General features: G+C 42.0%; 4 protein-coding genes across 8 annotated transcripts; 1 reads left to right on the forward strand and 3 right to left on the reverse strand.

The window, feature by feature from the left end:
* Window positions 1-76: 76 nt before the first annotated feature.
* On the reverse strand, window positions 77-4,852 carry LOC117141734 (huntingtin-interacting protein 1-related protein). The gene is made up of 8 exons (XM_033305351.1): window positions 4,558-4,852; window positions 3,445-3,866; window positions 2,655-3,385; window positions 2,489-2,598; window positions 1,678-2,424; window positions 1,186-1,621; window positions 715-1,119; window positions 77-657 (listed from the first exon to the last, which is right to left on the reverse strand). Exons 1-8 carry the CDS (start codon window positions 4,591-4,593, stop codon window positions 170-172), a joined length of 3,375 nt encoding a protein of 1,124 aa, XP_033161242.1. The 5' UTR covers window positions 4,594-4,852; the 3' UTR covers window positions 77-169.
* Window positions 4,853-5,139: 287 nt separating this feature from the next.
* Window positions 5,140-9,962, reverse strand: LOC117141463. 4 transcript variants are annotated; one of them, XM_033304920.1, is made up of 5 exons: window positions 9,526-9,962; window positions 9,266-9,479; window positions 6,814-9,213; window positions 6,682-6,759; window positions 5,140-6,621 (listed from the first exon to the last, which is right to left on the reverse strand). In XM_033304920.1, the coding sequence occupies exons 1-5, from the start codon at window positions 9,785-9,787 to the stop codon at window positions 5,193-5,195; spliced, it is 4,383 nt and encodes a 1,460-aa protein (XP_033160811.1). In that variant the 5' UTR covers window positions 9,788-9,962; the 3' UTR covers window positions 5,140-5,192. The 4 variants fall into 4 exon arrangements, with proteins under 4 accessions (XP_033160811.1, XP_033160814.1, XP_033160812.1 ...); XM_033304923.1 differs by having other exon boundaries at window positions 6,814-9,165; window positions 9,266-9,470; window positions 9,526-9,961; XM_033304921.1 differs by having other exon boundaries at window positions 9,266-9,470; window positions 9,526-9,961.
* Window positions 9,963-10,030: 68 nt separating this feature from the next.
* On the reverse strand, window positions 10,031-12,283 carry LOC117141696 (RNA polymerase II degradation factor 1). The gene has a single exon (XM_033305303.1). It carries the CDS (start codon window positions 12,210-12,212, stop codon window positions 10,161-10,163), a length of 2,052 nt encoding a protein of 683 aa, XP_033161194.1. The 5' UTR covers window positions 12,213-12,283; the 3' UTR covers window positions 10,031-10,160.
* Window positions 12,284-12,527: 244 nt separating this feature from the next.
* LOC117139237 lies at window positions 12,528-15,560 on the forward strand. Of its 2 annotated transcripts, XM_033301444.1 has the most exons (5): window positions 12,528-12,702; window positions 12,760-14,309; window positions 14,376-14,457; window positions 14,591-14,896; window positions 14,948-15,560. In XM_033301444.1, exons 1-5 carry the CDS (start codon window positions 12,653-12,655, stop codon window positions 15,489-15,491), a joined length of 2,532 nt encoding a protein of 843 aa, XP_033157335.1. In that variant the 5' UTR covers window positions 12,528-12,652; the 3' UTR covers window positions 15,492-15,560. The 2 variants fall into 2 exon arrangements, with proteins under 2 accessions (XP_033157335.1, XP_033157334.1); XM_033301443.1 differs by having other exon boundaries at window positions 12,760-14,457.
* The last annotated feature ends 50 nt before the right edge of the window (window positions 15,561-15,610 follow it).

Raw genomic sequence — 15,610 nt, forward strand, 5'->3', positions numbered from 1 at the left:
AGGATCAAAAAGCGATCGACACGGAATACTATAAACAGATATTACGGATTCATTGTAGGATAAAATGACCGCAGTGTAAATATTGTGTAGATATATTATTTGTCATGACGGGCATTAATACATTAAAAAAGAATGTTTGTAAAGTTAGTAACATTAATAAATATGGTATTTAATAATCGGCATTCTTGTAATGCTCCTTACGAAACGCTGAGAGTTTTAGTCGTTGCATTTGGAGAGCTTGTTCGGTTTCGAGTACCTTAACATGGATTTCCATTTCCATCGTTTTAATCTGTGATGGCGTTAGCTTAGCAAGTTCTATTTCACTCTGCTGCTCCAGCTGGGAGTTGCAATCCTTGACGGTGGCGACCAGAGTTCCTGTTGCCTGCGTTACGCTTCGCGAGGCTTTCGTGAGGTCGGATAACTTTTGACTATTACGTTCAGCCTTGACTTTGCTCGCAATAACCATTTGGGTCGTGCAGGCAGCAATTTCCTGGGCAGCCACAATGAGTTCAAAGTTCTTTCCAGATTCACTTTCAATAGCCTTGTTTGCAGCTTCCACCAGATAGTTGGCTGCCTTCGCTACACTTTTCGAGGCGGATATCAAACCATCTGACCACTGACTGTTCCGCCTATAAAACTCATTAGCACTCGCATTTCCTGAAAGAGTAACTACTAGTTAGTAACTTCTTTGAATTCAAAAATATTGATAGCTACCTTTTTGGGAAGCCACGATTTCGTGTTGCAGGAGACGAGATTTTTGGATTAGAGCTTTGACACATTCCATCAAGGTGGTACACGCATCCACTATTTTTCCATTTACCTCTAAATTGGTTTGGTTGTCCTTCTCTCGAGCCTTTGCAAGTAGATCGGTAATTTTGGAGGCTGCATCATCAATAGCAGCGTCCATCTCGCGTAGCTCGATTTCGAGCAGCTTATCCAAATCAATCTTCTGTTCAAAGGAGGCCTTTATTTTCTCAATAAGCTTTTCAATATCTCTCAGCTTTGTCTGTATATCAGTTATTGTTTTCTGTCTCTCGTGTTCTTTTGTTTCATTATTTAATAAGTATTGGAACAATTGACAGACATCTGTACATAACAAATTTGTCTTTGAGAAAATCTCTGCAAAATAAATAATATAAAATTAGTTTGCTGTATGTGGTTATGTCTTTAGTGTTATCAACTTACCCTGACCTGTCTCAATTGCAGTGGTTGTTTTGTAGATAACATCACATTGATCGTATAGTTTTATAAATACGTAACCCAGATACATAACATTTTGCATTCCTTCGGTTGAAGCGACATAGTTTATAGCCGATGAGTTATTGAACTTATTCAAAATGGTCTCCATTTCGCGTATTATGTTTGGCACCGCATCTAAAGGCTGTTGGTCCGAGCCACTCAACTTCGAATTGCATATTTCCTTTACAGTTTTGATCACCAATTTTCTGAGTTCACTCAAATCGGTACTACAGGTTTGGTACGAACTTGTCACGGAATCAATTTGCTGTGTTGCTTGGGTTAGTTTTACCTCAGTAAGCGAGAGTTTGCTTTGCAAATCCTCGATACGCTGACCCGCTGAAGTATTTTCCTGCCTTAGTTGATTTACAATTTCCTTGGTTTGCTGAAGAAAGAAAAGTAGTTTATATAATGTTCTTGATTGAAATAGATTTTATTTACCTGTAATGCACTCTCATTTTGCTCCAGGTTGTTCAAAGTTAGCTGCAATTGAGCATTTTGTGCATCGCTGTTGTTTTTGTGCTCCATATCTAACTGCTCTATTTTAGTTAATAGCACTGACTTTTCCGCTTCAAACGCCTTTAAATTGTTTTGAATTTCTAGCGCCTTTAAACTAATTTGCCTTTCCGCGCTGGACAGCTGAAGCTGAACTTCATTGAACTCCTTATCCTTTTGTTCCAAGTTATTAATTATTTCTTGCAATTGAGCGTTCTGAGCCTCACTATTGCTTTTACTTTCAACATTCTGTTGTTCAATCTGAGTTAAGAGCAATGCCTTTTCCGCTTCAAAAGCTCTTAGCATTTTCTCGATTTCCTCGGTCTTTGCATTTATTTGGCTTTCGGCGTTCGACAGTTTTTCCAGGGTATCATTGAGGTTTCCATTGAGCTCTTCGACTTTAAGGCAATTTAACCTTAGGTTTTCGGAAGTGGAGTTAATATCGAGTTCCTGAATTTGCTTTTGTTTAACCACATCATCGAATTTCTCCTTCATCTCGTTTTTGACTGCTTCAAGATGTGATATTTTCTCCTTGTGCTCTTCGATTTGCTTTTGCAGAGTCAAGTTTGTTTTCTCTTTTTCCTCTACGTTTACTTTAATTTTGGAAATTTCATTGGTAAGCTCCTTAGTTTCCAACAATAGTTGTGAGTTCACTTGTTTCTCTTTATTCAAGGACTTGTTGCAATCACTTTGCTGATGTAAAAGTAAATGAATGAATATTAGTATAGGAAATAGAAAATATTTAGTTTTTACATACCTCTCTCAGCAGCTGAATGTGCTCATCCCGAATCTTTGTGTATAGAGTTTTGAGTTTATTAAACTTTTCCGACGATAACTTGTGCTTTTCTTCTTCCTCCATAGCTTTTTCTGAAATTTAAAGTACCTTAATATGACTTCATTAAGTTGAATGAGCATTTATTTACGTAAAAGAATTGGGTTCTGATTCAGTTGCATCTCAAGATCGTCGTTTTGCATCCGAAAGGTGGCACACATTTCTCTCGCCAAGACCAGATCATTTGAGAGCACAGTATTGTTCTGTTGCAACTCCTGAATGTCGTGTCTGTAGCTTTGCTGCAGTGCGTCGAAATTTTTTTGCATAGCGTCCAATTTGAATGACAGTTCCTCAATGCTAGCCTCTTTCTCGCTGATTATGCCCTCCAACATGCTAAGCTGCTGTTGGGCTTGACTGAAGGCTTCCAGCTCGTGATTGTTGGTATCCACAAGGTCTTCAACAACAGGATCGGGCTCCTGGGGAACGTGGACCACTGGCGGAACATAACTGGTGAAATCGTTTTGGGACTTGAAGTTAGGACTTGAGTCTGGCAATTCCGGGATTGTTATTAGGTCCTTGAAATACTGAAGCGGTCGCACTTTGTTGTAAAAACTCTTCAACTTTAAAAACAGGCCGTGAAACCGATCTCTGTGTCCGGAAACAACGTCGTATGGTACACCATCGTGTAGTTTAAACATTAACCGAACGCTTAAATCGTACAACGCATTGGAATCCTGGATAAGGCAAACTATTGGCGCTAATCTACATTGTCCCTGCGGTGTCATCGACGACATTCTATACTTTTCCATAGATGAAAATATCGTCAATTGCAACGCAATTATATCCTCCAAGTAGTCGAAAATTTCCACGCACAGTTGAAAACTGAAATCAATGGTTTTGTCTTAGTAGTTTGAAAGTAATATATCTCTATTTTTACTTACCAATAATTTAAATCCCTATCGACAGCAATGAAGAGTTCGGTGAACGAAATGTTCAGGGTGCCGGGAAACATTCGATTTTTGTCGTGGAAGTTTAATTTTGTGGCCAAGAGCTTACTATATGCCTGTATACAGCATCCAATGTCGTCCTGCAGCAGGCCCCACATTTTTCCCACCTCCAGTATCATCTTCTTGTGGCTCTGTGAGTGCCGGATGGCACTTTCATGACCCTCTCGCAGGACCTTGTGCAGCAGATGCGAAAATTTCCAGGCGGTAAATCTGTTCTGCATCAAAGGCTGCCGCGAGATGATCATCCAGAATGTTTTGGCCTCCTTGGCCTTGTGTATCATAATAATAATGGAGCGGGCATGTTTGGTTTTGAGTGGCGCTTCCAGACCATTTAAAGCTTTGGACACGCTGACGTTCTGAAATTAAATGTTAATTTTATAGTTTGTTACCTAGAAGAAATTATTATTTTACACCTTCGAAGAAGTGACTGACTCAGCTCATAAGATATGGACGGATTTTGGCGGACGATATCTATACAAACTTTTAGTGGAATTCAATCTAAACAATGTGACTCACTGATCGACTATTTAGTTTGGAAGTGCAAACATTTCGATGCTTTTACAAAAAAGATTCCAAACAGCTACACTCTGTGTTTGTTATGAATTTATGATAACAGAAGGTAATCTAAATACTGGATTTCACTTCTTATCGTGCCGAATTTGGGTCGGTAATCAAAAAATTTGAAAGGCCTTTGTGTGCAGATTGAACAATTGATAAAAGTGGATGTAGTCCGCATAGCATTCATTGCAGTTTCTAATTTTCTGGGTCATCCGAAGCGGAGAAACTTGGGATTAGCATGTAGTGTAGTCTCTGTGGTGTTGCAAGTCGTGTGAAAAGCTGATGATATTTCGAGCTGTTCCATATAATCTGGTTCAAGGCTGACTTCTTAAGCGAAATGTTTATGCAAATTTGAGCGGCGCGCCTGTAGTTGTGTGCAAAAACATTTCGGTATTTACACTATGCACATGATGTGACAACACCCGTGCGCCTATAATCTGCTGTGGGTATTCTTGGCGGCTTTCTTGGCTTTCCTTTGGGCTTACGTACCAGGTGGTAGAACTCCTTCTCGGCGTGAGTTGCCATTGTTTACTGACAATTCTTGGCGTAGTTGCTGAACAAATTCGAATCATTCGCAGCGCGATATATGTGCATTAAAGCAAAGACAGCAAAGACATTGGAAACGGGAGTTATCTTATCTTATCAACAATGTTGGCCATTGTTTTCGTATTGGCCGCGTTCGTATTCATTCGTATTTCGATCGTGTGCGTGTATGAAACAATGAGTGTAAGAGAAAATTAGTCATATAAACAAATTTTGTTTTCCTTTATCGATAAAAGTTTATAGAGCTGGGCGGTGTTCCGATATGCGGGCTTTACCCTATCGATTCGTTTCGATAGTCATCAACTTTTTGCATCACCATTCTGAGCGCGAAAAAAAATGTTTTGCAATTTTTAATTTGTTTCAATTATCGAACGTTTTTAATAAGACTTCAGATAATTTGAACATTTATTTAATTTGATTTTATACGATGGTTTAGAAATTTGTATTCACTGATTTTCTAATAAGAAAGATTTGGTTTGATAGAGTTTATAAATCGTTTACCATATTTTTAATTTAAATAGAAGAACTACAATTTTAATTGGTTTTTAAAGTAATTTTATGTATTCTTGCAACTGTTTGGATTAAATTTGGTATTCCGATTGATCATAGTAATCCAAATGTACATTTTGCTGTGGCCAGAACATCTCGGCTGGGTATTGGTTTTGTGGTGGAATATAACGTCGATTAGGATCTGGGACGGCTGTCATCATCAGTTGCGGATGATGATATTGATTGCTATATGGACAAGAGTGCTGTCTGAAAGTAGGGTGCTGTTCTCCGTGAAGAAAATCTGGCTGCAGTGAAAATTCCGGTGGCTGAAAGTTTGAATCCATGCGTGTTATGTTATACTTATTCACGGTGCGTTCATAGAATCCATCTGGAAGCATTCGAATGTTCTCTTTTAGTTGAGGATTGTAGCCATGGTTTCTGGGCTGAGAGGAACTTGTGTCTGGAGTATGTACAGGTTCCTGAAATTGATGATAGGATCTATGTTCCGGCTGACACTGTTCCTTCATTTGAAATTGATGCTGCATGGCTGGTGCTGAAGCTGGTGACTTAGTGGTCATCCACTGATCCCGCGGATCTATAAGGAATCCCTCATCGAAGGGAGTGATATTTTGTGGAGCACTCACAGAGATCTGCGGTTGTAGCATATGATCCGGAGGCTTCGTAAATCCTTGATGGAGACTTGGGGGAAGACCCGTGTAGTGATGAGTACAAGAGTTACATGGCGGTCGTCCACAGGCCTGGAGTAGAATTTCCCTGTTACAGGGAGTTGTTGTCTCTATAAGAACTATGTTTTCATTGGCATTTGCCTGGTTTCTGTTCCCAGCACTTTCACAACTACGAAGTTTTCGAGGATGCATTAGGGTTACCGTTTCCAGTGTTTCCACATCAGTCGATGTATTGGGAGCTACTAATCGGGAGTTCGGAGGTAGATCTGTCCAAGTTAAGTCGGTAGAATACCCAGAAGCTCCAACTATAGCTGAATTATGCGACCTTTCTTCGTTTTGATGACTATCTCGGTGGCTTTGGTCACTATTATTTCTATTACAAGTTCGGTATTCATCTTGTCTGTGCTGATTTTCGTAATACATATTCAGTTGCTCAGGATATTGGCTGCTAACCGAAATGAATCTTCGGCTTTGCGAATTGTTTGAATCATTTCTTTGAATACGTCTAAGTACTGGGTAAGATGTTTGGGATGGGGCTTTACGTCTATTTTCTAAAGATGGTGGATTGTTACTCAAAGAATGTGAACCGCCTGGATGATTTATATGCTGCAGATTCCTATTTCTCCTTTCAGTGGATTGGCCTGCTGTATCCGTTCTAGTAGATGGCGAAGAAGCTAGAACAAATACACCGTTCATCTGACCAACAGAAGAATTGCAGTTTCGATTCCTCATTCTTTTTGTTTTCTGGGTTTGTAGTGGAAGGTGTCTTGTAGTTGCTGGTGCCATTTGAAGTTGGTTGGTATTGAGTCTGGTGAACTTTAGACCCAATTTCCTCCTGAAATATGTTTGGATTAAAAATAAGAGATCATAATTGTCAAAAAAGAAGAACACTCACAATTGTTTTGGCTGAGAAATTCCCAATTCTTCCGTGCTGCTCATACGAAAAGGTACTTGCACCATTGGTGGTTTTTCTCTGGAATAATGGAAGTTTTGGAAATATAAACAATTATTTGTATATTTTTCATACCTTCCTTGGTCCTGTTGTGATATGTTAAGATCATTTAGACGTTGATCGTCAGCAAGGATAAAGGTTATTTGGCTTTGTGTAGAACTAATCGAGCTTTCCTCATTTCTAAGTTGATTTATAATACTTGCATTTATACTGTAGTTCGGAGTTTCGCATTCAGGACAGTTCGCAGGTACAGTCTCTTCTTCTGTTGAGATATCATTGCATCTTACGAGTTCATAGTCATCTGAATCACTTTCACAAGTTTCGTCCTTGAGTACAAGTACGTTTTCCGGACAACTGTGTCTTTCTTTGCAATTTTCCTCTGAAGTTGGATGTGGTTTTTCAGATCTATTTGTTTGGTTTCCTTGGGCGAATTGAAGCATACAGCATTCTGGAGCTGAATTTGAGCGCTGCCTGAAAGATACTTCTCGATTTGTATTGCAACTTTGATCTGTAGTTTCTTTTGGATTAACCCCAGCGTTTTGATGGCTATCTAAATTTATTCTTTGATCCGGGTTTCGTTTCTCACTTTCTTGCGAACTTTCTTTTCGCGTATTTCTTTCAGAAATTAAATGGTCCGAGTTTCTACTGATGCTACTTTCTTTTATATCAATGGCACTTTTACTATGACTTGCTTTCAAAGCTTCTGAGATACTGTTTTTGGATGTGCTCGGAGTTTGTGCTTCTGCCACTTCAGAGACTTCATCATGATCACAATCTGTGGAGTTCTCTGGAAAAGTTTCGCCTCCAGAACTCATACGATTCTTATGTGGTTGTTTCCGTTTATTTCTTGTTTGATTTCGTGGAATATCTTGATTTTTATTTACAATTTGTTTAACTTCATTTAGTTGGGAAGATTTTTTCGTTTTCGAACTATTCTTAAGAGAACTATGAGATGTTTTTCTAGACGATGGCCGGGATTCGTGGCTGCTTATATTTGAGTTTCTTTCTGGAGAAGATTCCTTTGGGCATTTTTCCTTGGTCTTCGATCCTTCAGAAAAACACTCCCTTTCACTTGTGGCAGTATAACTACTATTTGAAACACTCATATCAGAAGATTTTTGTGAACTTTTACTCTTCACACACTTCGAGGATCTAAATTCGCTATTTGAGGATCTATAGTCGCAATCAGTATTGGTTCTGCTGGAAGTATATGAACAATCATATCGGGGACATTGTTTTGTTGTTTTTGGCAGCTCCATTTCGGTTGATTGACTGTAAGTGGAGATGCGATCCCTAAAGCAAATGTTCTTATTTAAGGTACTATCTCCGAGTCTTCGATTAGGCTGTACCGATTCTCGTTTCATAATACCCCGTTTGCCCATAGACATCGGTTTTTCACAAGATACTGATTTTACTTCTTCATATTGTATGGCATCCTTCCTAGATGCAGTTGTAGAAGGCATTCGAGTTTGATGTCCTTGTGCGTGGATACATTGGCAGTAATGTTGGTTGCTTTGCCTATGATTTTGCCATTTTGGCATTCGACATCCACCCATAAAATGAGGCTGACACACTGTACTCGGCATCATAACCCTTGTAAACTTTGGAATAACTCTTGGTATCCTGCACAGACAAATATGTGGTTTTAAAATAGGCGTGGGAACACATACAAAATTAGTTTTCTTATCGGTTTCCTTTGGTTTTTTCAAGTTTTCATCCTTACGAATTGAATTAGCTTCTACCTTTTCTTCAGACTTTTTCTGACTTTCTGTGGAAACCGATGAAGAATCGGCATTGGATTTTGCCTGAGTTTTAGGAGGCGTACTTTTCTTTTCCTTATTGTTGGTCTCTGATTTAGGCTGCGGTAATGTGTTTAAAGAATTCCTTGATGAACTATTCTTAAAACTTCCTACTGATGCTGTCTCTTTTGGATTAGAGGGCTTCGAATTCTCACTTTTATCGTCTCTCTCAGGTTCAATGGGTTCATTTGGGGATGACTGCTTAGAATTTTCCACACCGGCTTCATTTCTTTCGCTCTGAATGCTACTTTCATTTGTAGATTTCTCAGCAAAGCAGCGTGATAAGTTTTTCTCTTGACCTTCAGAAGTTTTGCCAGCCAGTTGATTTCTAATTTGTTCGAGGCAGATCAAAACAGGATCGGATTCTTCTTCGATGGTTTGAGTTGATGTTTCGCAGGGCGAGGCTTTATTTCCACGTCTAAATCCTTTTTTCTTTGTGAATGCTATTGCTTTGGTGGATGAATTGCTAGATTGCAGATCTGGATTGGGAAGAGCTGGACGCATTGAGAAGCTTAATGGCCACTCTAGCTTACTATTCTTCTGAAACTTTCCTTCCGGGACAACGGCTTTAAGGATCTGATAGTTGCTATTGCCTTGAAACAACTGCGAACCAAATAGATTCTTCATGCTAATAGGAAAGGGAATATTTACTCGAAAGGGCACATTGCATTCAAACCTATTTACGATTCGCATTTAAACAAAGGTTAAGCTAGAAAAGCCCCACTCACCATATACCATCGTCATCTAAGGGCTGTTCAATATTTCCAGCTGTTGATCTTTTAGGCGTCTTTTTACGTTCTCTTCTACGCTTAGGATTGACTTTAACAAGCGCTTTTTGATTTTGTTCCAAATCTGATTTTGACTTTGGATTTTGCATTCCTTGACTAGCCAAGGATTTACTTGTGGATCCAACTTTATTTAAACATGTTTTTCCTTTGAAATCTGAAGATTTAGAAGTCAGTTGTGAATTCTTCTTTGGATAATTTACCTGTTATTAAGTTTCGTGTATAGGTATCCTTGCACGGAGATTGTCCTTTTGGCTTGCCAAATTTACATGGAGAAGTGCCAACAATCCTTGAAGTTCCTTGGGCTTCTTTCCCGAACTTCCTCATACCCTCTTTCAAATCTGTTCCAACTGATCCACCTAATCTATAGCCATTGCCCAGCATGGCTTTATTTCGTACATAAATGCAAGGATGAGTTTTTTGATAGCACCATGTGTGCTGACACCTCTGAAAACCGCCGTTCATTTGATTTAAATTACAAATTCTTGAATTAAAACAATTGCAGAGGGGATGTCCCTTCCTCTGACCATATATTTTATAGAAAAATCTGTAATTTGAACAAAATGGGGCGTTCAGCTCAGAATCTTGACTACTCGTCCGCTAAAGTTTGGAAAACTGTGAATTTAAAATGTGCAAGACCGAAATTCAAGTAGTTGACAAAAAACTCAAATATTAGGCTTTAAAATCAAAACTTTATTCAAAGCATTTCATTTATTCGCCTCAATTTTAAACGGAAGAATTGCACAACTTCATGTTCAAATTGGAATTTGTAAGGTATCTTAGCTTGAAGACTGTTCAAGATAAGTTACGCCCACAAACCTAGAACTTTTCGAAATCTTTAGCGCAGCCAACATCGGGGCATCATGAATCTCATTTGGGCATACCGCTGGCAACAACAACTGGGACAAAATTGTGGAGAATGAGAACACTTATTGGACTGGGCTGGTGGACCAGATCTTATGGGCTGTTGCTGCTGACAGGATAATCGCTGCTGCTGCAGCTGCTGCTTCTGCTGGCAAGGAGGCGCCTTCTTGGGCGGGCAAGGTGGTGCTCTACACGACTGAATCTGCTGACAATGAGCCATTTGCTGCTGTTGTTGCTGCTGCTGAAAAGGAGCCATTTGGCAGGGAAATTGTTGAGGATTCTGCTGGAAGTAGTTATTCTGATTTGGCATCGTTAGTGGCACAGGATACAGACCAAACTGCATATGTTGCTGTGACGACTGAGCAGCTGATGGCATGGTCCAAATCGTCTCCGACCTGGTGGACTCGATAGTTTGGCACGGAAAGCTAGCCGGCAATGCATGCTGATCCAATTGCGCGTTAAATCCCTGATCCTCGTCGCCGTTTTCCATTATTTCATCCGGTTGAGCATCGCCCACGTCGTGTTCCTCTGCCAGGACATCCATGAACTGAGTTTCTGGCGCCCAACGTGGGACGTCAGTGGCATTCTGGGACAGCACATGCATCTGCCGCACTCTTGTGGCTCCACACGCACTATTCAACTGCAGTTGCACTTGGGCAATCTGCGCCTGAGCCTCGAGCATTTGCTTCTTTAGCTCCTCGGCCAGCATTTCGGTCAGGCCATAGTTGTTCTCCTCAATGCCTTGCTGTTGCAATTGTTGTTCCATTTGATCACAGAGATTCACTTGCTGAAGCTGCTGACACGGATACATATTCTGCATCTGCGGCAGAACTTGCTGCTGCATCGACTGCTGCAGATTGTAGGCAAATGCTTTGCTGGACTGCTGCTGCTCCTGACACTTGAGACATCCTTTTGGTTTCGCACTGGGACAGGGTGGATTTCGTCCACAATTTCGTTGCTGTTGCTGGAAACAAGATGGTTGCTGCTGCAAGCAAGATGGTTGCTGTTGCAAGCAAGATGGCTTCTGTTGAAAGCAAGGTTGTTGCTGCTGAGGACAAGATCGCTGCTGTCCAAACCAATTACCACTCTGTTGCTGTGGACAACCCGTGCACTTACTGCACCTCGAAATCGATGGCGGTTCGTTGTTCATGTTATCATCTTCACATTGCAGGCTCAGGAAATGTGCCTCGGTAACCTCGCATGCGGTGACTATTTCCGCTTCACCCATAATTTGCTGTTCCTCATCGCATATGGTCACGATATTTCCGCAATTGGGGACGTCGGATTGGAACCATTGGCAAGTACCAGGACGATGTCGTGTGGGATACTCTCCCCGAAAGCAGGGAATTATCTTCGAGTTCGATGGCTTCGGTTCCGTTTCTGGTATACCTTCGGTGGGCTTTTCTTCCTCTATTATTAAATTAGTTTCCGTTTCCGGCTTCAAGTTCTCCTGCGTTTCCGGAACTGAATTATTTGTGTCTCTCACTTCTGTTGGCTTGTTTTCTTCAGTCAAGATCGGAACTCTGGAAGGTATCTTTTCGAACTCTTTTTCTCTGGCCTTGGCAACGGATGCCTCACTAACCAGCTCTGGTATCTTATTGAACTCTTCTTCCCTGCTTTTTGCCTTCACTGTGGGGGATTCATTGCGACGTTTAGCTGAGGCCACCATAGACTGACCAGGAGTCTTTGAATTGGGTGGATCTCCTCCCAGCACTGGTTTCACCGGCATACCCGCCTTCAATCGAACCGGTGTCTTGAGCTTACTGTGCGATACCAATGGCACACAATCTGGACTGCCCATCGATCTGCAGACACTGGCCTGGCGGCGACGACGAGGTGTGGTTGGGCAGGAAGATCGGGAACGCACGGCTTCCTGGCCAGACGGTAAGCTCTGAGCCAGGGATCGCAGCAACTGCTGTCCTACTCGATTGCTGGATTGCTCCGAGGACAAGTTCCTCCTCGGAGGAGGACTCGCATGACGCCAGTAGGGACTGGACCTGGTTGACTTGACTCCGCCATTGGGCATTTCTTCTTTTTCCCCAGATACAATTTGTTGTCTCAATTATACAATGCTTCCGTTTAAATTTGTTTTTTGGCGTGACAAAGAATTTTGTAATGTCATTTTTTTGACCAAAACTAAAAAGAGAGTTTTGGTCGACAGAAATAGTAAGTTAAATGAACCAAGGAAGTCTTTCTGTTTAAAAGGTTTCTTTATTTCATATTCATATCGTATTATAAGCTCTAAAACACTGATATTAAGATGGTAGCACCTCTTTCAAAACCATGTTTTATCACAACTGATCATTCAATGATTTTAACAACATAGTCTTAGTTTAGGACATCAAAAATAATTTGTACCATTTACTTCTACTTTTTTATGATTTTGACTACTGATGTTTTGTTTGGTTACTCTTCGTAATTGACCATGAGTGAAGGTGGACTTTTGAACAGAAGCAGGAGTTAAAAATGTGCGATCCATGTCGATATTTAAGGAGGTGCATAAGCTGCCATGGCGTGTAAGTATAAAACTATAGTTAATGTCTTAACCCAATTGCATTTGTACTCATCCGCAGGTGCTGTCCTCGACCAAGTTGCTGTGAGCGATCTCGTTCCTCTAATATGAGGAATTGTCGCGTCGTGTTTCCTGGGGAGTTCCAAAAGTTCTCGGACGTCGTGACGCCCAGTTTTCTTCTAAAGACGCCAGAGCGCCCAAAGAAACGGAAACGATCGAAAAGTTGCTCAGCCTGTGAGGACAATTGTAAGGATCCGTGTTCAAAAATGGATGCATGTGCGGAGAGGTGTGAGAATCCATGTCAAGATGGTGTGAATGGATGCAAGAATCCTGAAGATTCCGGACAAGACGATCTGGCTAGGACTGGAGCCTACGGAACTGGCTATGGCTTCCAGCCGGGACAACCGACTATTATTCCGTGTTATGGAACCTACGGACCGTCAGGAAATGCTATGATTTTTGGTATCCCGCCACCGACTGAATATGGAGGCTTTGGTGTCCCTGGTCCCATGGTTCTATCAGTGGCTCCACCATCCTCGGTAGGTCAGGGTGATCCAAGATGTATTCCAGCGGCAGGTCTACCCACACAGTACACAGATAAGTTTAATCCCTGTACCGGAGAAGTCTACGAATGCGGAGATCGGCAAATGCCACCTGAAAGGCCACAAGGAACGGCGCAAGTACCTTCCTATAATCGATTTATTCAGGATTTAGGCATGGGCTTTGCACCCAATAGTCAGTATCTTCCATTCAATGAAGCAACATTCCAACCACATCCAATAAATCAAAGCCCAGTCACTCCTCCCTCAGGAGGAAGGGCACCAGCTTATAGCCGTAATAATCAACCCATTAACTGTGAGCCCAACAATCAGAATTATAGCTATACTGTTCCCCAATCAACGAATCAAGTTAATGTTGGTGCTAACAGATCTGATGTCTATAACCAGCAGAGTCAAGCCACGCATTCAAGGGCAGTTCCCCACTCAGAGTCATCAAGGGGACAACTGCCTCATGGTGCCACTAGATCAAAGTCTCCAAATCAACGAAGCCAATATACGGGACATCATTCAAGCAGAGCTCATGCCCATATCAATACTGAAATTGTTCAAGCTAGTCCAGGTGGCCAGAGGTCCAAGTCCAAGCTCAGTCACCGGAGCGAGTCTAGGGAAGGTCGTTCTGGAAAACTACAAGCCCGTAGAGCCACAGGCTATCCTCATTCTAGTAGTGGTGGAGAAAGAAATACGGATCTTAGGGCCGCGCCCAAGTCAATGGCATCCGCGAGTGAAGTGCGTTCTCGTGATAACAGATCGCAGGATTTAAGAAAAAGAAATAAATCTGTAGAAGCACCTACCAATCGACAACCCTTACTTTATGGCCAGCAGAGCGTGGGCATGGGCATCGATCCATCCAATCAGTATTATCCGTACAATGAATGCACTCCACTTAATGCCACATTTGTCCAAGACAATAATCCCTTTTATGATCAGCCAGGACATGATGTGAATAGACCGCAAATAGCAAGAGCACCAAACTTATCGAAGGCAGGACCCAAAAAGGATACAAATTCGAATAAAGTTCCATCAAGCTTTAAACCATCGAAGGATAAATCCAGTAAGTGCTGCTGCACTCGGTTCGATCCCAACAATCAATACTATGCTCCTCATTACGTTTCCGAAGAATCTGATTGTCCACCAAGTGAAAACGCGAACTCTGGAAAAAAGAAGACACAGGAGAAGAATTGCTTGGAGCTTCTCAGCCGGTGAGTTTAATGTCAGATTTCGTGAGCTATTTCAGCTCTCGAATTAGGCTTACACAATCCACCATTCGGCACACATCTTTACTCGAACACGAAGTACTTATAAGTGCTGTAATGTCTTCCGTATCCATTGCAGCCTCACCGAGTCCTGTCCTCCGTGTGATCTGCAGAAGTGGTGTCACCTCCTGATGCCGAAGGACAAGGACAGGGGCAAAAGGCAAGCGAAACCGTCTGCCAAGAAGAACAAGAAATCGAATGGCTCAAAGATCAAGAACAAGATGAGCGAGCACAGCAGCAAGGAAATAGAAGATACCGAGACATCACCAGTGGAAATTCCAGAAAACGAGGATGCCGACTGCCCGTGTAACTGCAAGAAACCATGTCCATCGCCTCCGACAAAACCAGAAATGCGCACCTGCGGCTGCTCCGCCAATTTGCCTGAGTGAGTACCCACTTCCATCAAGGAGTAATTAATGCTTAATGCGTTTCGCAGGGAAAACGAAGATCCTCCACCAGCACCCTCCAATCCTCAACCAGCACCCTGCAATCCTGCTCCAGCGCCAGTAAATACCTGCTGCATGCCCTGCTCGAACCAATGTCCTTGGTCCTGGTACTTTAATCCCTGCACCGGCTGCTACTACTACTGCGCGAATTGCTGCAATGGCTGTCGTAATTGCTGCAATTACTGCTGCAGTCCGTGCGGTCGCTGTTGCAGCAACTCCCCTGCTGCTAAGCTGGAGAAGATTCCTCCGAAGCCGAAGCAAAAGGAAAGGCCAGACAGATCGTCCACCGGCACGCGAAATTCCGGCGGCGCGGCAGTGAGTTTGGGGAGCTGTGCTCCGCCTCCTCCGTTTGCACCCTGGAACTGCCCAAGGCAAGAGGTTTCAACCATGCCAGGCTATTCTCCGACTGCGTCGCCACACTTCAGCTCCCCATACAGTGGGCGGTGGGTGGCTGGGGGAGTGGATATTCATCGGAACTATCAACGAAACAACCAAGGTCCTTCATTCAATGTCAGCCGAGTGCGCCATGCCTAAATTAAACGTTGAATATTTTTTCCATTTTCACACAAGCCTATCTCTAATTAAAAAACTTCTTAGAATGTGCACATCTCTTCCTTTTTAATTATTGATGATTTAAAAACAGGCATATTTCT

Source organism: Drosophila mauritiana, chromosome 3L (assembly GCF_004382145.1).
Source record: "Drosophila mauritiana strain mau12 chromosome 3L, ASM438214v1, whole genome shotgun sequence".
NCBI lineage: Eukaryota > Metazoa > Arthropoda > Insecta > Diptera > Drosophilidae > Drosophila > Drosophila mauritiana.